The sequence below is a fragment of the Ochotona curzoniae genome, unplaced genomic scaffold (genome assembly GCF_017591425.1).
Source record: "Ochotona curzoniae isolate NIBS_2020 unplaced genomic scaffold, NIBS_Ocur_1.0 contig_64, whole genome shotgun sequence".
In the NCBI taxonomy this organism is placed as follows: domain Eukaryota; kingdom Metazoa; phylum Chordata; class Mammalia; order Lagomorpha; family Ochotonidae; genus Ochotona; species Ochotona curzoniae.
The window spans coordinates 30,225,454-30,247,721 of record NW_024466502.1 but is presented as its reverse complement, the minus strand read 5'-3'; the positions used below and the strand labels follow the sequence as shown (position 1 = coordinate 30,247,721).

Genomic DNA, 22,268 nt, shown 5'->3' with positions numbered 1-22,268 from the left:
CTGTGCCACAAGAGGCATTTTGATGCATCAGTATGAATCTACACCATCAACTTTCACTTTTATTCCAACTTATGCATCTTAAGATAGCAAATAGTTAAAAGTATGTTTCCGTGTAGATGTCTGTTGGGAGATCAACCTCAAGAAACAGCCCAATGAGCACATGGGAAAACATTTACATTGGATATACAAGTCATGTACTATTAATCAAACATTACATTGATTGGTTGTACTGTTCTTAAATTAAATACTTCTGTTTGTACCATAATTTTATACTGTAAAAGTTTCCCTTCATTAAATACAGAATTTTCATTTTATTAATTATCTCTCAAAATGTAAGTTCCCTGTGCTTACCAGTGAATGAAAGAGAAACTGAGGAGAAAGGGAAAAAAAGATTATACTCTTATATTGCTTAAGTAGCTGAAATTCTAATTCATCATTGGTTATTACTGAACTCTAGAATATTTATGTTTTATTTTGTTTACTTTTTTGTTTTAATTTTGTCTTAGTTGGCAGGAATATTTAATTTCACCTCTATATTTATTTTCAGGTATATAGGAATAAAAATTGAAATAAACTGGAGAAACCGTAATAATCTTGGTAGTAAATGGAAATGTCTGCTGGGATCTCGGCACCCTCTACTGAGATATAGCTTATACAAGTACTTCCTTCTCATAAAACACTTCTTTATCAAAAAACTCCATTCTGTTTAAAGGACATTGCTGCTGGGTGTTTTTCCACTTCTTCTATATGTTCCCCATCTCACCCATATAGATTCCTCATGGACTTGTGGAAACACACACACACACACACACACACACACACACACACACATTAACTATGCAGCATCTTTGATTTTTTTCTCCCTCAGTAGAAGTCTCTCAGCAGGAAAGATTTCAACATGGATCAATTCTCATTATCACAATAAAATGTTCAGCATGAACTTGGGTAAAATGATCCAATCTGGCCTTCTTACTGTTTCTCTTGTGTTGATTCCTTTGCCTTGGTTGGACCATTAAACTTGTGAAAGTGACTTCTGTTTTACTGAGTGCTATCAACAGGGCAAAGATGTCACCGAGTCCAATCTCTGAGCTGTTTCAGAACATACCTGAACAGTTTCCAAAAGGCTTACCTCCCTCCGAGGGCTTTTATAAAAGGCAGGAAAGCTGGATGAGAAAAAGTTCCTCTTCTATCTTCACTCTAACCCTTTGCACCAAACACAAGCAGAAGACATGAAGAGGCCAAAGAAGCTGCATTAAGGGCCTTGTAGGTATTCCTTGGAGTTTCCTGCAGTTTTCACTTCCAGCCTGCTGCAACTTGATTATAAATGGCTTTGAAAAGCCACTGAGTGGGTTGCATTAGCCAGAGGCCAGGAAAGCTTCCATGCCCCAGCTGAGTGATTTTCTGTTCCAACTGGGCATAAACCCAATCTGAACAGGCATTGTGCTACCTTCCACGACAGTTTCAAGGGACACGTTTCTGTACAGTCTCACATGTGCGGGGATGAAATGGGACAGTAACATTCATTTATAAAAGAAATTATAATTTTGATTGTTATAAAAATTATTTATAAATAACAAAATAGGATTGCAATAAGATAGATTGCAGGTACCTGAAAAACAATGCATTCTTCTCACTTGCTAAACAAATACACATATGCTACAAATTCTTAAATATTCATAATCTACTTAAAATACAAAAGTGACAGGACGATGTCCTCCTGTCCACTGATTATGCATGTAGAGATGCACCTGTCCCTGCAGCAGAATCACTGTCCTTCCTCATCACTGCCACAAAGTGAGTGAGAACCCGTTCTCCCATTATTTCTTCTGTTTCTTTTCTCCTGTACTTTCTCCCTCTGGCTTTCTCATTGGCACACCAAGAAATGCAGTCACACACACACACACACTCCTGAAATTATTTCAGAAATGTAGTGACACAATGCAAAATTTCCTGAAATTATTTTAGAATTGTATTAATACACACACACACATGCACATTATTCCAGCGTTCTAGCAAGTCTCCCTCCCCCTTGAACTTGTAATTTTGGCATCTCACACCAAGTTCACATCCTGGACCATGCCTTCTAGTAGTGCATGTCTGGGCAGTCTCCCAATAAAGCTCAGCAGCTTCAGCATCATTAGTGGGATGAGGGTATTTCAGCACTCTTCCTTTCATTCCCTTTTAGTTACCATCAGTACCACTGAGCTTAATGAACCAAAACGACTGTTCATGCATTAAAAACGAAGACATGTATTCTGTCCAGGAAAAAAAAATAAGTTCTGTTGTCCATTTCACGTATTCAACAAATATAACAGAGGAAAGGAAACAATGGATTCTGACCAGAGAGATGTTAGTAAAGGCATTAAGAAACTCTCAATCTAGGAATATCCTGATTTTCAAATGTAAAATAGTCTTTACTAAAAAGAATCACAAAAAGCATTTTATTAGTACTGGTTACTGCAGCACACACATACTAGGTGCATTTGTGCTAAAATGCTAATTACTGACACACTCTAAAAAGTGACTATAGCAAAGAAGTTGTTTTATAAAATATCACCAAGCCTGCATTAATATTTTTTTTCACCTCATTCCTGGCATTGAAAATGAATGAAAGACTGACTTGGAACTGAAAACATACCCACACTGACAAAAATACTAAAAATATAATTGTAAGGGTAAAATGGATTTTCCCAGATAACAAGTCTATCTATATTGTCTAATGTTAATTGTCTAAAAGCAGAAGATGGTTTTTAAATGAACGAATGATTGTATGCATAGTCAGCCTACTAATGATACGATAAACCATACAAACAATTTCCTGAAACCCTGGCTCCCTATTTGTCAGTTTTCCTATATCCAGGAAATACCATATCAGGATATGATGATTTTATTGAACTTAGTGCGCAAACACCACTGGCTAATTCCTGCCATTTGCATCTCAGAGGGGAGATGGAAGCCAGCAACTCAAAATTCTCTTTCACATCAACTGTGTATTCACCTAACTTTGTTCAGCCACACAGTCAGATCATGCACAGTTGAGTCACAGAGAACAGACTGCTGAAGAGAATGTAGGACATGGAGACGCTGAGATTTTTTTGCAGCAGCTGAGGCAAAGAAAATTGAAGCCATGTTTCAGAAAGAGAAGTTAGAGAGCAGAACAAATAAATTGAAACAAAGGTGCAGTTTTGCTTCATTCTTTTAGAAAATCCATGTCTATCTGCCTTTTGCCCTCCATAAGTAACTCCCTGGACAATACCTGCGAGTGTCCCTCACATTTAAAATCTCCAAAACAGTCAGGATTTTCTGCTTACAGCAGCTGGGATTTTCTTACAATAATTTTCTATAATTGCACCAAAGAGCTAAAAATAAAAATGGCGTAAGAAGTTTTGCCACAGTGAGAAAGAATCACAGGCTCCATTGTAGGACTGAGTCATCATCTTCCAGTTTCAGGAAGATCTATCCTGGTTAGGAAATTCACCATCTGATTACATGCCCTGGCCTGTGCTGCATAAGATAGAAAGTCTGGAGCATGGCTATCAATAACTGCTAGGAACTTGGGCCATAATCGAATAGATAGCTGTAATGTACTATCGTACTGAGAAAGTAAATGTGGTAAGAACCCTAACAGGCTGAGGTGTATGGAATAAGCCCTGATTACTGCACAGGCTCAGTCCTTCTGATCCGGGGCCAAGGCTGCACAAAGCAGTTAGAGAATTTATCGGCAATAAGTTAAACTAAACATCTATCAAGCTCTCTCCATTTCATTTATTCTTTTCATCATGAAGCAGATTTTTTTTCTTTTTGGTTTATCATGAGACTTCTGTCTGTTCTGTCCTCTAAGTCATTTGTCACACTTCTCAAGGTCACAGGCAACCACAGAAGGGATGTATTTGTGTTGATTGATTGGTTCTGTGGTGTTTATGCCTATGGGTGCTGGTAAATGAGCCTTTTGTATTTTCAGTGCAGTGCCTGAGCTGTGGGGGAGGCCTGGCGGACCGAGCTAATAGGATACATAAAACATGCACTGCTTTGGAAACCTTGGATTCTTGCTTCAGGAGCCCTTTATCACTTACTCAGTGTTGAAAGGAGAACTTTAACCTTTGATTGTTAGCACAAGGAGAGTAGAGACTCTGCATCTGGTGTTAAACAATGCAGTCAGCAGTGTGGGACTCAACATATAGAAACTTGTCTTATCCTCTTGCTGTTCGGTAGCACTCTGAGAAACAAGCATATACCATAAAGCAAGGTTCACTCCTGCTAAGATGCCTTTTGCTTAACTATGTACATCAATTGTAAGTGAAGAATGACAATTGCTCTCATTCTATGAAGTGGTGGAGTGAGTTCGAGGATAGCCTTTTGACATATTTGCTCACCGATTTTCATCAAATACATACCTCTGGTTAACAGCTCTTGCTGTTCTTAACAATTCACTTAACTGTACGATCTGCCAGCACCTATATTTTATTGTCTGGAGCAGCTGTAGCCTCTATTCTGCATTTTTTGAACATTTCTCTGATACCAGGCAATATATTAAGTTGACGAGTTAGCACGCCATTAATATGAAGGTGTTAGATGATCTATAAAGGAAAGTGAAAAGGTCTCATTCTGGCAGGGTTATAATTTCACTCTTTCTCCCTAGCCTCACGATTCTACTACTCTTGTTTTACGTCAGTGATGACATTTTTCCCAGCTGTACTTTTTCTAAAATGTCAGGTTTATTAAATTATGATTTGCATACAGTAAAATTCACCCTTTTAAGAGTTTTTCGAATATCAATAAACACAGTAAGGGAACATAGCTAAGATACTCTTTCTAAACTAGTTTGAGCAAATTCGAGGTAGGTTCCCTGAGTCTAGGGCTCCCGAACTCCCTCCACCACACACATTTTCAACAGGCCATAGAATCGGAAAAACTTACAATTCAAAGGTTTTTTTCGCCTGCTGGTTTGAGGGGTTAGTTTTTGCCAACTTTGATACCCATGGCAGGTTCTCAAGTACCACAGAAGTAATTTCTCTGAAATTCATTTGTCCTGATAGAATCCCTGGCAGTTGGTCTTAGTGGTAAGACAAAGCCAAAACCAAACTCCTGCGAAAGCCTGTTAGCAAACTCAAACAACGAAATCTCACTCAATCTCTCGCTAAGTTCTACCCACAGGTTTCCAATAGCTCACTGAAGAACTTAGTAAGCCCTCGCTTTTATTTTATTTCATCAATTACAATATTATTGGATAAAATCTCCCTTGAATATTGAGTTTTGTTGGCCCAGTTTATATTGAACAAATGTCATTATAATCAATTTATAGAACATCTTCATCACCCCTTAAAACTCCCCATTCCCCTGTAAGGTTCTGCCCTCCATTGTGTCCTGGATCCTGATGCAATTTTGAAATCAATATCTTTACTTTATCCAGAATGCCACAGAAATGAGACAGTTACCAAGCATTTTCTGTTTCTCATCTATATAGCACTCTGCTGAGATTCACACATCACTATAGGCACCTAGGTTTGCTTTTCTTATATTTTTTTCTGCTGAGTGACTTTGTGTTATATAATGTAAAAATTTGTTGATCTCTCAATAAATGTTTCAAATGTGAATAAAAGTCCACCTAATGTATTCATATTTCTGTTTTATGATTTATTTTTACTGCAAAGTCAGAGTTGCAGCAACAGGTGGAGAAACAGAGAGAAGGATCCTCCTTTGCTGGTTCACTCCTCAAACAGCTGCAATTGCCAGAGCTGAGCCACTGTGCCTATCCGAAGCAAGGAGCTTCTTCCCAGTATCCTATAGCCTGGGCCCTCCGCCACTACTTTCTCTTGCCAGAAGCAGGGAGCTGAATGGGAAATAGAGTAACCGGGACAGCAACAGTTATCTATATGGAATCCTGGCACATGCAAGGCGAGGATTTGCCTACTAGGCTGTTATGCAGGGCCCCTTATTTGATTTTCTGAAGATATTTTGCATGATATTGTGAATATAATCTAAGTGAATAAAAGAATCACCAATATTTGTCTTGCTTTCTCCTTTCTAGACTTAGCTGAGATTTTCCATGAACCCAACCAGAAGACCTTTAATACATTTGTGCCATGAATCAATAAGCAGTCACTATGAAAACAATAAAATTCCTGTGAAATTGTACCAAGTTGGATCTGAATAAATAGCTTGAAATTATAAAAACAGTAGGCACTCTTCTGAATAAAGATGGTTATTTCATAAATATCCATCAAGTGTACCTTTTAGAGCAACATGCCTTTCATAATCAAAACACAGAAATAGTTCACTTACACAGTAGCTGTAAGATTATGAGCTAACTTTTAATGTACACTTGTGCATTTGCTTGGCAGAGAGAAAAAGAAAGGGTTCCAGTCCCACAGTGTAATCTCCATGCTTCCTCAACAGATAGGATATGGTTGGAACCTAGCCCCCGAGACAGGAGCTCATTACCTGTGCTGCACATATGTAACAGGGGCCCAATTGCTCATGTATTACCATGCAGGATTCCCAAGAGGTAGCTTAACCCACCACAGCTAACACTTACCCCAAGGTTTTACAACATTTTTGTGTTTGAATTAATAAAATATTCATAATAAATTGCTTATTGTTTGAACCTGAAACCACTGTATAGTAACTGACAACGCAGCTGAATTGCCTGTAATCCAATAGCTGCTCCTATTTGTGTCATCCTTCTCTGTAAAGGAGAATTGTGCAGTCAATTTACTGTGTTTGAATTCTATACTTTATAAACTGAAAAGAATATAAAACATTGTTTGATATTTCAAATATTGGCAGAAATGGAAGAAATAAATATATAAGCCTATCTTTCTAAGACAGGTGCTACACTGCTGAACAATGGCAGAAACAGTAAGATGTTCAGGTTCTGTTTTAAATTGGCACAGTGGTTAAGATGCTCCTGGGAACACCTGCATCTCATAGCACAGCCCTGGCTCTGCTCCCAGTCCCGGCTCCTGCTCATGAGAAACCTGGGACAGTACATGATTTCTCAAGTAGTTGGCTCTCCGCCACCCCTGTGTGAGTCTTGGAGTAAGTTACTGGTCCCTGATGTCTACCTGGCTCAGCCCATTTTGTCACACGTAATTGAGGAAAGGAACCAGCAAGTGGAAGTACTCTCTCTCTTTTTTTTTTTAAGATTTATTTTTATTATTTTTCATTGGAAAGGCGGATATACAGAGAGGAGAGACAGAGAGGAAGATCTTCCGTCCGATGACTCACTCCCCAAGTGAGCGCAATGGCCGAAGCTATGCAGATCCGAAGCCAGGAGCCTCTTCCAGGTCTCCCACGCGGGTGCAGGGTCCCAAAGCTTTGGGTCGTCCTCAACTGCTTTCCTGGGCCACAGGCAGGGAGCTGGAAGGGAAGCGGGGCTGCAGGGATAGAACTGGCGCCCATATGGGATCCCGGGCGTGCAAGGTGAGGACATTAACCACTGCACCACCGTGCCAGGCCCTCCCCATACATTCTTAACATTAGGTACTCAGCTTTACAATTAGATTATTGAATACTAGTTTAAAAATTTAGTTACCGATTTAATACAGCATTATTTCACTTTAAGAACAATTTCTTATACATGACTTCATATGGTATTCTTTTTCACTTCTTTTGCTTTTGTCACATGCATGCCAGTGACTTGACTTTGCTCTAACTTCCACTGGATTTAACACCCAACATATTTACTATAACAGTGTACTCTACAGGTATTCAAACAGGAGTCTATCGCAGTCTTCTCCACTAGGACTTGTGCATGGACACAGAAACTTACATAAAACTCCGCACGACTATGTCAATTCAATAAACATTTGAGCTTTCTTTATCAGTAGAATGTACACCTTCAATTACTTGAGAGAAAAATGGTGAGGCAGCTGTATTCTTGTCATTCTCTCAGGCCAGTATTATTTATTGTCATTTCATGTGTGGTTTCCAGACCTATCCCGCAGATATTGATTTATACCTTTCTGTAGTCTACATTTCAGCATTTTGTTACAACTTCAGGATTCTTCAGTGAAAGGTGCTGTGGTTGTCACGTACTTGAAAAGCTCTTCCCGTCTTTTTGTGTGCACTCCATTCTCTCCATGAGCAGCTGCAGCCCAGCTGTCACAGTGAAGGGTAAAGATGTCTTTGGCTGATAAGCCTGTGCCTGTGGCACACCGAGTAGCTTCAAACCACTCATTAGCAGAGCTTGGCCACAGCAAGGTTTGGTGCTGTCCATCAAGAATACACCCACGGCTGAATCATGAGCACATCACCTGTCAAGTGTATTTCCTTCTGTGGATAGATTCAAACTCACTTGTTCTTCCAGGGAGAACGAATTAGCATAACGTATAAAAAAATAAAAGATGATGATCCATCTTTATACTGTGTTCCGTAATTAGAAAATTTTGAACTGCTGGTTTTGAACTGCTGGAACATTTGAAAATTGATTAATATTGTTATTATAATACAGGGAATTCAACAGAAAGTTTTTCCTTGGATGTCCAGTGAAATAATTCACAAATCCACCTATGCTATTCATGTTTTTTTGTGACTTCTGAAAGAAAACGTTATTATACTAAAAAATAAAAATTGATTCTTTATATTTAAAATCAGATACGAAGTTATATACAGAAGCAACTGTACATCAATTGTATACATACTGTTATATATACTTCTATGTAATAACTTCTTTATTAAGTCTGCTTGTAGGAATTTATTTGTAAATATACATATATGTATGTATCGTATAGTATATTTAAAGGTTTTACTGTTTGTTATGTTGACAATTTTATTTAATATTGTGCTTAATAAATAAAAAGTCTGTAAACACATGTTAATAAGTAATGTGAAATAAGTCTCTATACATTTTCATTTTGAACTAGCATGAGGTTTTATTAATAGAAGCAGAAAAGAGGCTTGAACTTAGAAATTAAATGAATAAGCAGTAGAGCTGACTCAAATTTGGATCCCTCTGACACCTGGCCTTCACACACATTACTGACAAAGAATTCTCTTCATTTTAGTAGTTTGTGGAAATGCGACTACCTCCTTAATTTGTTGGATCATGTGATGCACCACTGGTATATAACAATACTACTGATTTTTACACATTGGTTCTATTCTGAGAGTTTGCTTCCTTTCTTAGTGTTAGCATCTGCTCTAAACTTTGACAGTTCAACTTTATCCATTCCAGTTTGGGTACCATTTATTTATTTCTCTTGCCCAATTGTTCAAGCAAGAACCTTCGGTAATACCGAATACTGAATAGATGTGAGATTGTAATCTCGTTCTCTAAATTGAATAGAAAAACTTTGACTTTTCTCCAAGCAAAATGATGGTAGCTATATCACATCATAAATCATGTTGGATTTTATCTACTGGCTTTTCCTGCTTCTACCTAGATGACCATATGATATTGTTGATTTTTTTTCTATTTTGTTGATACGGTATAGCACATTTACTGATTTGCTGTGGTGAAACAACCTTGCATCCCAAATAAAAGTTAAACGTAATCATACTGATAAACCAATTTAATGTGCCATTAGTTCCTATTTGCTAGCATTTGCTTTAGGATTTTTCCATCTATATTTTTAATAATATTTTTTCTGTACCCTTCCTTTCCTTATTGTAACCTTGTCTGGTTGGTATCAAGGTAATGTCATAACAGAATGATTTTAAAGGATTTCCACCTGCTTCTCTTTTGAAAAATAATTTAAGAAGAAATGGAATTAATTCTCTAAATGGCTGGCAGTAAAGACCTGTGGAAATAAAGAGTTGAGACACATCTACCCAAGAAACTCCAAGTCACTGGTGAAAAAGACTTAAATGGACGCAAAAAGGTCGAAAGAAATCTTATGATTTCATGTGGAAGTCAATACTGTTAAACTACTCATAGTAATGAAAGCCATTTTACAGGATTTCTGCATTTCCAAGGCTGGTTTCGCTGAAGCTAGTAGCTTGGAGGGTCATCCTGATGTCCCACCTGGATGCAGAGAACCAATGTGTTGGGCCTTCTATTGCTTCTTTCCCAGCACATTAGCTTGCATTTGGATAGAATGCAATACAGTCCAAACCTGAAGCAGAGGCCATATGGGATGATGCCACTGTAAGCATTGGTTTAAAGCCTGCCAAAGAGAAGGCCTCTCAGGATTTTGAAAATTCAAGTCCAAATATATTACTATACATTGTGAAACCTAAGACTTAGAGACTATTAGAAGAAAATTTAGAGGAAATATTTCAAAACATTAAAAGGAAAAGATTTTCTGAATCAGTCCTCTAAAGTACCAAAAATCAAAACAAAACAGACAAATGGGATTTCTTCAATGAAAGCACTTGCATAGCACATACACACACACACAAACCAGTTAGCAATATGAAGAGAGCCTCCAGAATGAAAGAAAAATACTTACAAGGTATATATCTGACAAGTCGCTAATACCCAGAATACACAGAGAATGCAATAGCCAAAAACCAGCAATCCGATTAAAAAATGGGTAACAGGTATAAATAGATACTTCTAAAAAATGTATATAAATGGTTAGAAAGAATATAAAATTGTTCAATGTCACAAATCATCGGGGACATGCAAATCCAGGATATAATAAGATAACACTCCAGTAGGACTTGCTATTGTCACAGTGACAAAACACAACCAGTGTAGACAAGGATGTGGAAAAAAGGAAACACTTGCACACTACCAGTAGGAATATCAAGTAATATTGTCATTGTGTAAAAACTGTTTTGAAGCTCATCAATTATAAAAATATCTGCAGGGCCTGGCACAGTAGCCTAGTCACTAAAGTCCTCGCCTTGTACACACTGGGATCCCATACGAGCACCAATTCTAATTCCGGTAGCCCCACTTCCCATCTAGCTCCTTGCTTGTCTTTCCACCTCTCTACATACCTGACTTTCCAATGAAAATTGAATGTATATGTAATATATTCATATAGATTTTAAAGATTACGGCCAAGGCTGGCTTGATGGCATCTGTCTGCTAGCACCGGCATCATAAATGTGTGCCAGTTTGTGTCCTGGTTGATCCACTTACCATTTAGCTCTTTGAGCTCCTAGGGGCCTTGGGCATCTGCACCCATGTGGGGCACACAGAAGAAACTCCCAGCTATCAGCTCATACCAACTCAGCTTTGGCTGTTTTTGCGCCCATTTGGAGAGTAGAGTAGAGGCTGGAAAATTTCTCTGTCACTCTCTCTGTGAGATTTACTTTTCAAATAAAATTTCTACAAAAATCATTTGTACTATATGATCCAGCCATCCCACTCATGAGTAGATGATACCCATGGGGGATAAGATCCATCTGCTGAAGAGACATCAAGTCTCTAATATTTGTCACAGCACAGTCGATGCACAGTGTTCATTCACTAACGCATACATTTAAAAAATGGGATACACATATTCATTTGAACGCCACTCATAAAATTTACAAAACCTAGTCATCCGCAAACAGCATGGATGAAATTGGAGGTCACTACAGCAAATGACATAAGCCAAGTGTAGAAAGGCAAGTATCAAGATGATTGCAATTTAAATATAATATACCAAAACCTAACAAATACAAGAAAGTAATACACAATCCTATTTAGCATATGAATATATTTCTAAAACAGAAAGTAACAGAAACAAATACACATAGAGTAGGGCCAAAACAAAACATTTGCAAGTGTATTTTTCCTTTTCTTAGTATTTTGAAAGTGGCTGATAATATCACTCTTAATTTGCTTGGTATTTTTCAAATAATAGAGTCCTATGCTTTTGTATATTGAATCGGACATTGTTTTTCAAAGATATGAAGACAATAATTCTCAAATTTATGGTAACACTTGATGCATTGTATGTGGGGAATAATGTTGATTATGACATTAAATTGTGAACCTCATGGGAGGTCTCTGAATCACTGAGGACTTGGGTGCAGAAGGAGCTGTTGACAGAAGGTTGTTGACATGCAGGAGAGGGCTTTTTGTGTATCTGCTGCTTTGCACACATGGGATCATTCTTCCAGACATGTTCCATTTCTGTCACCCTGCACTAGACAGGAGGCTAAGTTCCAGTTTGATCTTGAACTGTGAACCTGTAAATTGCAAAGCTCACTAGATCTTCTTTTTTCAATTATACCTGTCAGTTGTTTTCTTTAAAGTAAATAAGTAAAGAAGCTAATATCTAGGTTGTGTTGTGAACATGGATTCCCTTTATCCTCTAGCATTTAGTTTGCCTTTCATTTTCAATATATTCAATATAGAACAGTAATTTTCTCTTTAATTAGGACAAGCTATATGTACCATGAAAATCATTTTTTAACGTATGTTTGCAGATGTAAAATCCAAGACTTAGGCTACACAAAGTTAAATCTGAGCTCTCTTCCCACACAAATCCATTTATTACTGATGTATTTTTATCCAATTAAATATTTACTCATAATTTTTCACACAATTGGCAGTTTTGAAACTAGTTGAAATTAGTGACAATGTCTCTCCATAAATTTGGGAATGGAGTGAAAGTTGTGTTATAAATTAATGTAAAAAGTTAAAATGATTCTCTTATCAAAATGGGTTTCTCAATTTTGCTGTGGAGATTATAGTGGCCCATCATGGGCTATCTGAATCAGCCATCTGCACCCATGAATTTCACACTCATGATAACTGCTACATTTTCAAAGTCTGGCAGCTAAACTTCACACTTATTTTAAAATCCTTCCACCAATCCTTCTAACTCTTATAACTAAGATTCTCATCTGACATTGATTTTTGAGATTTTATCCCTACAAGGGAAAAGACTTATCTCAAAAATTCATATGGTAGACCATTTTATAAAAATTCTTTAGCTCAAGCATCAAAAACAGAAACAGCTACTCATACTGAGATGCAGCCTGGTGTGAATTCTGTTCAGTATGAGACATTTTCCTGCAGATCATAGAATACACTCACTGAAAGCTTCTTCTCTTGGCATTCTACACTGTACCATGAGTAAAGGGATTCTGTTTGATAAAAAGAAAATAGCAATATAATTTATACATGCAAGTTGCTTTATACAGGTGAAATGTACTTTAGGTATAAAAACAGTGTGCATTTCTGTACTTTAACAATTGTAATGATCTGTTTCATCCATTTACAGAAATAGGACGGGAAAAGAAAACCGAAGCATGACTGTAGGAAGTGCCTTACAAATGTCATAAAAAGTAGCCAGTAGCATTTAATTGATAGCATTTTCCCTGACAATAACAAATTGTGGTAAAATTTTGTCTTGTTAGAGTAGCGCATGGTGCCAAATTTTTAGTAACTGGTATTAACATTTCAATATGTGTACATAATAGTCGTTTTATCTAAGTTACAGGTAGCATGTTAGGAATATTTGAGACTGTCTCAGATATTGTTTTATCCATCTGGCTTCCACTAGTTACTCATCTCAAAGGAACTTGCATTGATCACAAAGATTCTACCGCTAAAGCATTTTTGTCCACTCTATAGTAATGCTGGAGGTTTTGAGAACGAGTCCTTTATATAGCAGAGACAAGATGAATCCTAAAGTTTCAGACTATGAATAGCGAAACCACACAGACTGTAGGGACTCGGGAGAAGCCCTACACTCAGGCAAATCAGAACACGGACATGTACACTAACGGATTGATCTGCATATATTATCGACGACCTTCTTAATATATGATGGTAGAAAGTAGATACAAGAGTATGACTTAATATTAAAGGTAGCTATGAAAATATATGCCCTTATTAACGCAGAATTTCCATTGCACAATGTAATGTACCTAACACGATAGAATTGTAAGTGTAAAAATAATCACACTGGTAAGTTATATGCATGTGCTTTTAAACGCAATTAAAATAAATAAAAAGTAACATATTTCTGCATCCAGCCTTGTTGGAATAATTGGTACTGGAATGGTAATTACATAAAGGAAAAACTATTATAGATTTTTTAATATTTTGTTATAGTTGAATTCAGAGTTTCTAAAGGAAAATAATTATTTCTTTTAAGTAGAGACATACAGAGAAATGCAAAAAAAAAAACAGAAAAAAATGTTAAACAAAAGAGATAATTAGTGAAATTTTCAATTTAACTAGTTGCTATTAAGCAGTACTTCAAAATCTTCCTTCAATACAGAGGATGAAGCAAAACAACCAGCCATCATCGATTTGCATATCTTTTAGGAAACTAATAAAAAGAATCAAAATAAAGTTATGATTTTTTTCCAATAAGAAGAAATATCAACACGTTTTATTCAATCTCATGAACATTATGTTTAATAGTTGGGCCATTAGTCAAGATGAAAAAGATTACTGTTGAGTTTTTGCTCTGAAATTGCTAAGGAACTTATTTCAAAAAGCACTGGTATTAAAATGTGACTATTAAATAGAATGGCAAAGAACTTATTGAGATAGTTTCCACAGAAAATTTAAAATCACAAGCAAAATAAAATTCTTTAGTTTCATCATGCTCTCTATTGAGTTAGGGCATACCTCAGAATGGCTTTCTTCACTCTCCTGAACGTGGAGACCCGCAGAGCTGGGACATTTCTGAGGAGTGACAGGAATATTGTCACTTTTGCTGTGTGAATTACACTGAAAGAGATTACCAAATAATTGTGACAAACTATTCCACATCTAGAGAGACTATTGAGAGAAAAGGCTTTTTAACAAAAGCCCAGTAAGTCAAAACAGTTGGGCTAACAAGGGTCTACTCCCATAGGCACATGCATAAAAAAATAAACTTTTATAAAAATAGATAAAAGTTCCCCAGGACCAATTTCCTCTAAAAATCTTCCTCTAAAATTAAGTAATTATAACAATTGTTTTGCTACTATTCTTTCAATTTGGAAGGAATATTGAATTTTAAGCCAAGGACTAAAGTCACATAAGCTTTAAGATGCTGCTATTTGTAGCTGAGGTATTATTTAAGGACTTCACATTTATTATTCACATATTGAACTGTAACAGATACGATTATTTTCCACCTAACAGTTGAAGACAGAGACATGAATTTTTCTCCAGGTTGTGCTGCTGCATGGTTTACTGCTGCTTTCTCATTTCCTTAGCTGCCATAAACTAAATTAAATGTTTTGCATTTGAAATAGGAGCAAATCAAAAGGTTGCTTGCCAGAATGTCAGTTCATCACATGTGAACCAGAATATTTTTTGTAACTTTTATATTGAGTTTAGTTTCTATTATTTTTAATTGAAATATTATCTTTATGAAAATAATTCACTTGAAAAAGTTATAGAACATAAGATAGTAAATGAAGGCTTGACATTTTCTCTGCAAAAGTTTTGAAGTAGTTTTCTTATTCCTTACAAAATTTTTTTCATGAGGATATTCTTTAACCTACTTTCCGTTCATTAGCTAGAAGCATATTCAACAGTAAGTCTGTTTATAATAGTAATCAAGCATTTATTACATAGTTTCTAGGTTTTCTATTTAACAGGAAGAACTCCAGTACTTCCAGAAGGCTCATTATATAAACACATCCTTTTTTTATTCAACAAAACAATATTAAATACACACAATTTTATGGTATGAAGCAGGGAAATATTTTTGTCAAGCTTGAATATAATGTTTTTATTTATGAAATGTTACTTTCTCTATCCAAATAAAAAAATATTTTAGGATGCTTTTGTCAAGTTGTAAACCATGGAAAGCAAATGAGTTTCAGCTATTAGCAGAATTCACTATATTTTCTATATTGTTTCATGTAATTGAATATATTATACGATAAGGGCATTATATTTTCAGATATTTTGCTGATTTCAGAAAAATAGGTGAATGTCAACTATGTAATATTTATAGGACATGTCAACTATGTAATATTTATAGGACATGTCAACTATGTAATATCTATGAAATATCTATACTCATTCAACATTTAGAAAGAACAAATATTTCATGGCTGTCTTTTCTACAGATATATCACAGGGAGTGTGAAGCAGAAAAAAAAAACATCATGTGTATACAATTATTTTCACTACAAAATAAAAGAATTTACATATTACCCACAAGAACCATCTGCAGATAAACACAAACACAAGCCTTTTGCAAACAGGAACAGAGAAGGTGACCCAGACTTGGAAATAAATAGCCATTGTCATATGCAAAAACACAAACAGAGGTTGCTCAGGGAAAGCAAAAGAGAGTTTTTAAGACTTTTTCATTTGCTAGGTCGGTAAGGTGTAGTGAGAAGGTTGGCGTGATTTCATGGTTAACACACGTTCTACGGAGAGAATCACACAGGCAAAGGATCAGACTGAAATTCTCAAGAGGCAGGAGTCATCTGAGAGCAGTTCAACCATGCAGAATGTGAGAGCTGATTTGAGCATAGACAGGATTATTTATTAGTAGCGATACATTAAAATAAACAATAGAACCTGTGATGTCAATTTAGAATGCGAAAAGATAGAGTGGCAGTGCCAAGTGTGAGCTAACAGCACCCTATCTTCTCTTAATCTTTCCAAGGAAATATGCAACATAAGCAAAATGAATTTATTCACGACATGACTGTGGCACACATGTAAACCCTTCCATCCTGTAAGACTTATGTCATCCCTAAACCTCTGCAGTAGAGCAGTGAATGACATCAAAGGAATAATATAACCCTCGGTCACTATCTTTCAGTTTTAGAATGTAGATTGCCTGTGGGAACTGCACATCCACCAATCAAAGGCAAAAATGAGTATCCTGTAAATTAGGTTTTAAATTAAAATATTATAAGCAGCCAAAGTGTTAAGGAAAATAATTCTTAAGTGAAAAGCACTTTTTAAACATGATTTCTTCCTTCAGAAAAAGCTGGAGGCTGAGAAAAGCTTTATTTTCAAAATAAAAGATTTCCTGTAACAAAAATGTCTGAGGTTTTCCAAGTTTAATGTGTACAGATATATAACAACTTATGGTTAAGACAGATATGCTAAATACGATTTGATACGGCAGGACACATGTACAAATCATACGAGAGACATTAAGAACTCAATGCCAGCGATATTAGATGCAAATCAAAATAAATACATGCATCTGTACTTTTAAACCCATTTGATATTTTGTTACCCACTACAGTAACCTTTATTTAAGCATGTCAATCTCGCTTCCCTCAACTCCCACTATAGTGAACACTGTTATACACTACCTACAGAAGTATCTACTCTAGCTTGCCACATAATGAGGTGCTTTATGGTTTTTTTTTTTTGACATAAATTCCTAAGAAAGCACTTCAAATTCATGTCAAGAAAAAAAATCAATAGTAGATGTAACAAAAGATTTATGAAAAGTCACATAATCATGTTAAGATGCAGTTTTTCTTTGTTAAGATAGGGGTGCTTTGCCTTTTCCTCTCAATTCTAACACTGGAGCAACATGAATACTATTATTCTGCTGCTCCTCCTACCTTCTTAGAAAATCAAGACTGTTCGCTAAAAACCAGTTGCCCTCTTAGACTCCGCAATCTTTCTGGAGGTGGTAGCTTTATATTTTGGGTTATACGTTTCACAAAATAACAACTCCATTTGTGAGAAACTCCCACTAAAAATGCTGTTTCTATCGCTTTAATAACCTAAGGACTTCTTTCATGGCAACTTTTAACCCGTTCTTTAATCTTTGTGTATAATAACCCTAGAAGTACCAAATTAACAGAAAATAACCTACTTAAATAATTGCTTCTTCAATGTTTCGAGCTTCGTTCCATCCATTTTATCCATTCCAGAACCTGCATGCATCAGACTTTCGTCTGCACAGATCCATTGAAAGCACTCTGCCAGTATCATCAAAATAATTCCCAGGTCAATTCTCAATTATCTAATTAACACAGCTGACTGCTCCCACTGTTTGGTGTGCTAGCCATTCCAGATATGATACTCACACAACTTTTTTTTAATGCCTTCTCTAATTATTTAACTGTTAATGCTGTTGAAACAAAGAACTATAGGAACAGGATCTCAATAAATTTGCATCATCCAATGTGTTGAAATTCATTGTGTATCACATCCCAGAAACTTGAGCCTGGGTCCACAGTCATTGTAATGTTTTCTAGGAGCAATTCCCCTTTGGCTTTTTTTCTTGAATTGTTTAATCATATTTAGAAAACAAAATTAACAGGCTGACATGCTGGCACTGCAGCTAATCTTACTCCTGTAGTACCAGCATCCGACTTGAGTGCCAGTTTGAGTTCCAGCTGTTCTACTTCCAAATCAATTTTTCAGCTTACAGCCTTGGAAGGAAGTGGAGGGTAGTACAAGTAGTTGGGGGCCCCAGAAACAAGCTCCTGGCTCCTGGCTTCCGATTGTCTTGGCTCTAGGACTTGTGTTCAACTGGAGAGTGAACCAACAGATAGAAGATCCCTCTCTATGTCCAGTCTCTTCCTCAATCCTGGCAAGCAAACAGAAGATGTTTCTCTTTCTCCTCTGTCACTGTGCTTTCCACATAAATAAATAATAAAATTTTATTTATTTAAAATTTTTCAGAATACACTTCTATAATAAGAAAGCTTTGGTTCATCTACTCCATGGAATACTACTCAGCTATTAAAAAAAAATGCAGTTCTTTGTGGCTAAATGTGCCCAAATGGAAACTATAATGCTAAGGGAAATGAATGAATCTCAAAAAGTTAGATACCACCTGTTTGCCTTAATTTAACCTGTAATTTTTTTTGTTTGCTTATTTTTGAATCTGTCATTGATACTGTCTCAACCCAGATGTTTTGAAGAATTGAACTTGCATTATTTTTAACATATTGTTTACTCAATACTATGTCAATTAATTCCATAACATTGTATATTATTGCTGATGTTTTGTTGGGGCTTTTAACTGACCGGGACTTTACTCTGTTAGCTCTACCTTCAGACCAGAGAAGATCTCCCTAAGAAGCCGCTGAACTTATCTGGACAATAAGATGCTGGACTCTATGCTAGGTATATGCTTGCAATGAAGGAATCTCAACTGAACTTGAACTGTGGTTATGCAGGCAAGGTGGAGAAACCCACCATGGGGGAAAGGTGTGGCAGGGGTGGGGGGGAACCCCAGTGCCTATAAAACTGTATCAAATAATACAATGTTATTAACAATAAAAAATACACTTCTATAGATATAGGAGCATGTGCCCTAGTATCCCCCACCTCTTTTCTTGTATGTTATTACAATAGTATAGCAATTCAGCAATTGTCACACATCCATCATTCTGCTATTGTAGTATATAGTGACATTGTAAAATAAGGTAAGACAGTATATTGGAATTTGAAATGTGATCTGTTATGCAGATAATTAATTAGATAATAAAAATATAGATACACATCTGTTGCAAGAGAGATGTTAACATCTGTGAAGAAAGAAAATCCATAGAAGATACTAAAAGGCAATTCTATGCAGTGTATATTGCACATGTACCTACACATGCACATACATGTATATGAGTTCATGTTTTTTTTTAGATTTGTTCTATCTATAAGATCAATAACGATGGTTTTGAGAAAGCTTCATAAATTACACCATGCTGAAAATGCTTAGCTTCAGAAGGAGGGCTACCACATGTGTATTATGTCCCTTCTGATTTGCCTCAGAGTTAAGCCTCTCCTTTTTGGTTTAAATCATTTTTCTAAAGCTGTGTGAGAAACACGCTGCTTCTTCCTTTTCCAGTGTCACTCTGGCTTAAAGGTCTTCCCCTACGTCCTTGAACTAGAGGTTTGCTTTCTTTCACTTCAAGAGGTTTCAAGCTCCTGCTGCTGATAGCTTGTAGCTCACAAAAAAGCCCTCTGCCTAAAGCAATACTAGGGGTTCCATAAGGAATTTAAGTGAAATAAAAGAACAATGAATAAACGCAATTTCTCTGGTCCTTTATATCACCTACTTTACCTGATTTGTAACTCTGAATGACAAATTATTGTAGCCCTTATGTGTGTGTGTGAGTATATCTGTGTTGTGTATGTGTGTGTATGTGCTCAAGTTAGACAAATTCATTGCAAAATCAGTATTACCGTGACCTTCAATTTGTGCCACAAATGTTATCACAAAAAATGTAGATGAACTGTCACAGACTAGAGTTTATATAGTGGAAACATTAAACAAAGGAATGAGTTCAATGGGTTCCAATACTATGACTTTGTTCCTCCAAATGAATACTTAGTAACTTACAACAGGAAGCAACTTCATCACAATAATCTGCTAATTAACTGGATAAATTTGAATTTTTTCATTGTTTATATGAGAACCATAGGCTGTGTTCAACTTGGAAGGATTGCCATGTGCCCTTAAAATGGACTTTGAAAGTTCACCTTCTTTGTTGTTTGGAAGCAACAGATTAGATCAATTGAGCACAAACTCAGTGTTCACTGGAATCCTCCCACTGCTCCTCACTTCCTCTATGTCTAAACACAACACATCTGCTCTTTTCTTGACATCTCAAAGGCTGCTCCTCTGGTTTTCTCCTTCCATTTGGTCATGTCCCTCCCCCAGGAACTTATTCCATGTTTGAAGAGACTAGCCAGAGGGACACAGTCACTACCACCCAATGAACACTGTGACCTTCCACTATTAATCATGAGGTTGGTGATACAACAAAGGATGACTTCATCTTGTTGTTGGCATTGGCTGTTAAGCACAGACATTTCTCATTGCACTTCCTTGTGACCAAATGAAATTAACAGGACAAAATATTTTTCTCACTGTTCACTTTTTGCTACAAGTGAGATTTTGAAAATATTATAATACCCCCACTTTTACTACCGAATTGGAAAATACAATATTTGCCATAAATATTTTCACTGAATTGTTTATGTATTTATTTATTTATTTATTTATGCATGCATGCATTTTTCAGGTTTCTATTTCTAGAGATGGCATGTTCTGTTAATTTTCATGATTAGCTATAGAAGTATTTTCTTAAGGGACTATTGACAGGTGCAAAAAAGGAGATATAGAACTACAAATAGAGAATATATTCCAAAATAATCACTCAGCTTTTGAGAAGACTACATTAGTTTGAATTTTGCATCTGATGTTCTTTCAGACAACATATAGTGAAAATGAAGAAAACAAGAAGAGACTTTTTTACCCTGGTACAACTTCTGGTAATTCAATCAAGGATTAAACCACATCACATTATGTCAAAATCACTAGGTAGTTAACACAGCAAAGATGTGTGAACCAGACATTACATGTTCCAACGGATATTTTAGGCAGAGATTCGGGTTGCCAGCTTGGGAGGAAGAAGGCAGCTTTAGTAAATAAAACAAAGGTAAATTCATATATTTTCCAATATCCAGTTATGAAATTCATTCTAAGCAATTGCTACTAACCTCTATATCTTAGTATGGATAAACTGGATGCAATTTAAGGTCATTAGTCACCAAGGAAGAACAATAAAAAATCACTTGTGAGAGGAGCACAAATCGTAGCTGCTTCCACACACATTATGGCACCTTTCTTCTAATAGTTCATGAATGTTGTATCAGATACTTTTGCAATTCTTTTGTGCCAATTGCTACATACATGTGTAGAAATAAAATGTACCCAGAAAGTTTAAGTCAAACACTAAAATTGTATACTTTGAGATTTCTCTATTGGTTTGTCCTCTTCCTTTTATTACTGCTGTACTCTAAAGCCATTTCACAAGAGCAGTAATGCATTGAAAGCTTTTAAATTACGAAAGGATTACATGTTATATTGCTGGAGCAAAGCTCTATTAATGTCAGTTGGCTTTGCACAATGCAACTTAATTCTGCATTTTAAATAAATGAATGCAGGCTATGCAGGACTTTGGAACTTCCCACACTCTTACAATGGAGAATAACAAGTGTTCAGATGCAGTCCAACAAAACAGTAACAGGTATTTTCAATACTAGAGTTAATAATGATTGCATTCAAGAAAGTTGCTTGAGAATCTTTTAACATCACTTTATTGTTTATCATCATATTATTTTCAAGAATTTTTTCAAAGCCCTGAGCCCTTTAAAGTCAGGATGAAGGTCCAGGCTCCTAGATTTAACCTGGACAAGACCCAGGCATTAAATCCATGAGGGGGAGTGAGACAGTGGACAAAAGGCCTGTTTTTCTGTCTCTCCCTGTCACTCAGCCTTTAAAAGTAAGTAAACGATTAAAACAAAAACTCAAGTTTATGTTTTGAACAACTGCAAATGTGCTTTTTGTAAGTTTAGTGTTCTTATTTTGATGTCAAAATTCATTTAGGTGAATTGTATAGAATCTAAATTTGAATAAAATGTATATATTTTTTTTAAAAAAAAGTGATTTGGAGTGAAAATGTTCTTCTAGAATACTCTAGGGAATTGG

The 22,268-nt window shown here is 36.1% G+C and overlaps 1 protein-coding gene across 5 annotated transcripts in view; it reads right to left on the bottom strand.

The window, feature by feature from the left end:
- PCDH9 (protocadherin 9) overlaps window positions 1-22,268 on the bottom strand; it is a 797,306-nt gene that overhangs the window by 501,642 nt on the left and 273,396 nt on the right. For 2 of the 5 annotated variants that reach the window (XM_040991309.1, XM_040991311.1), the window contains exon 3: window positions 14,471-14,572. The exons of the other annotated variants lie outside the window; for them this stretch is intronic. In XM_040991309.1, coding sequence (XP_040847243.1) covers window positions 14,471-14,572 — 102 coding nt within the window. The remainder of the gene's footprint in view (window positions 1-14,470; window positions 14,573-22,268) is intronic. 5 annotated transcript variants of the gene reach the window in all.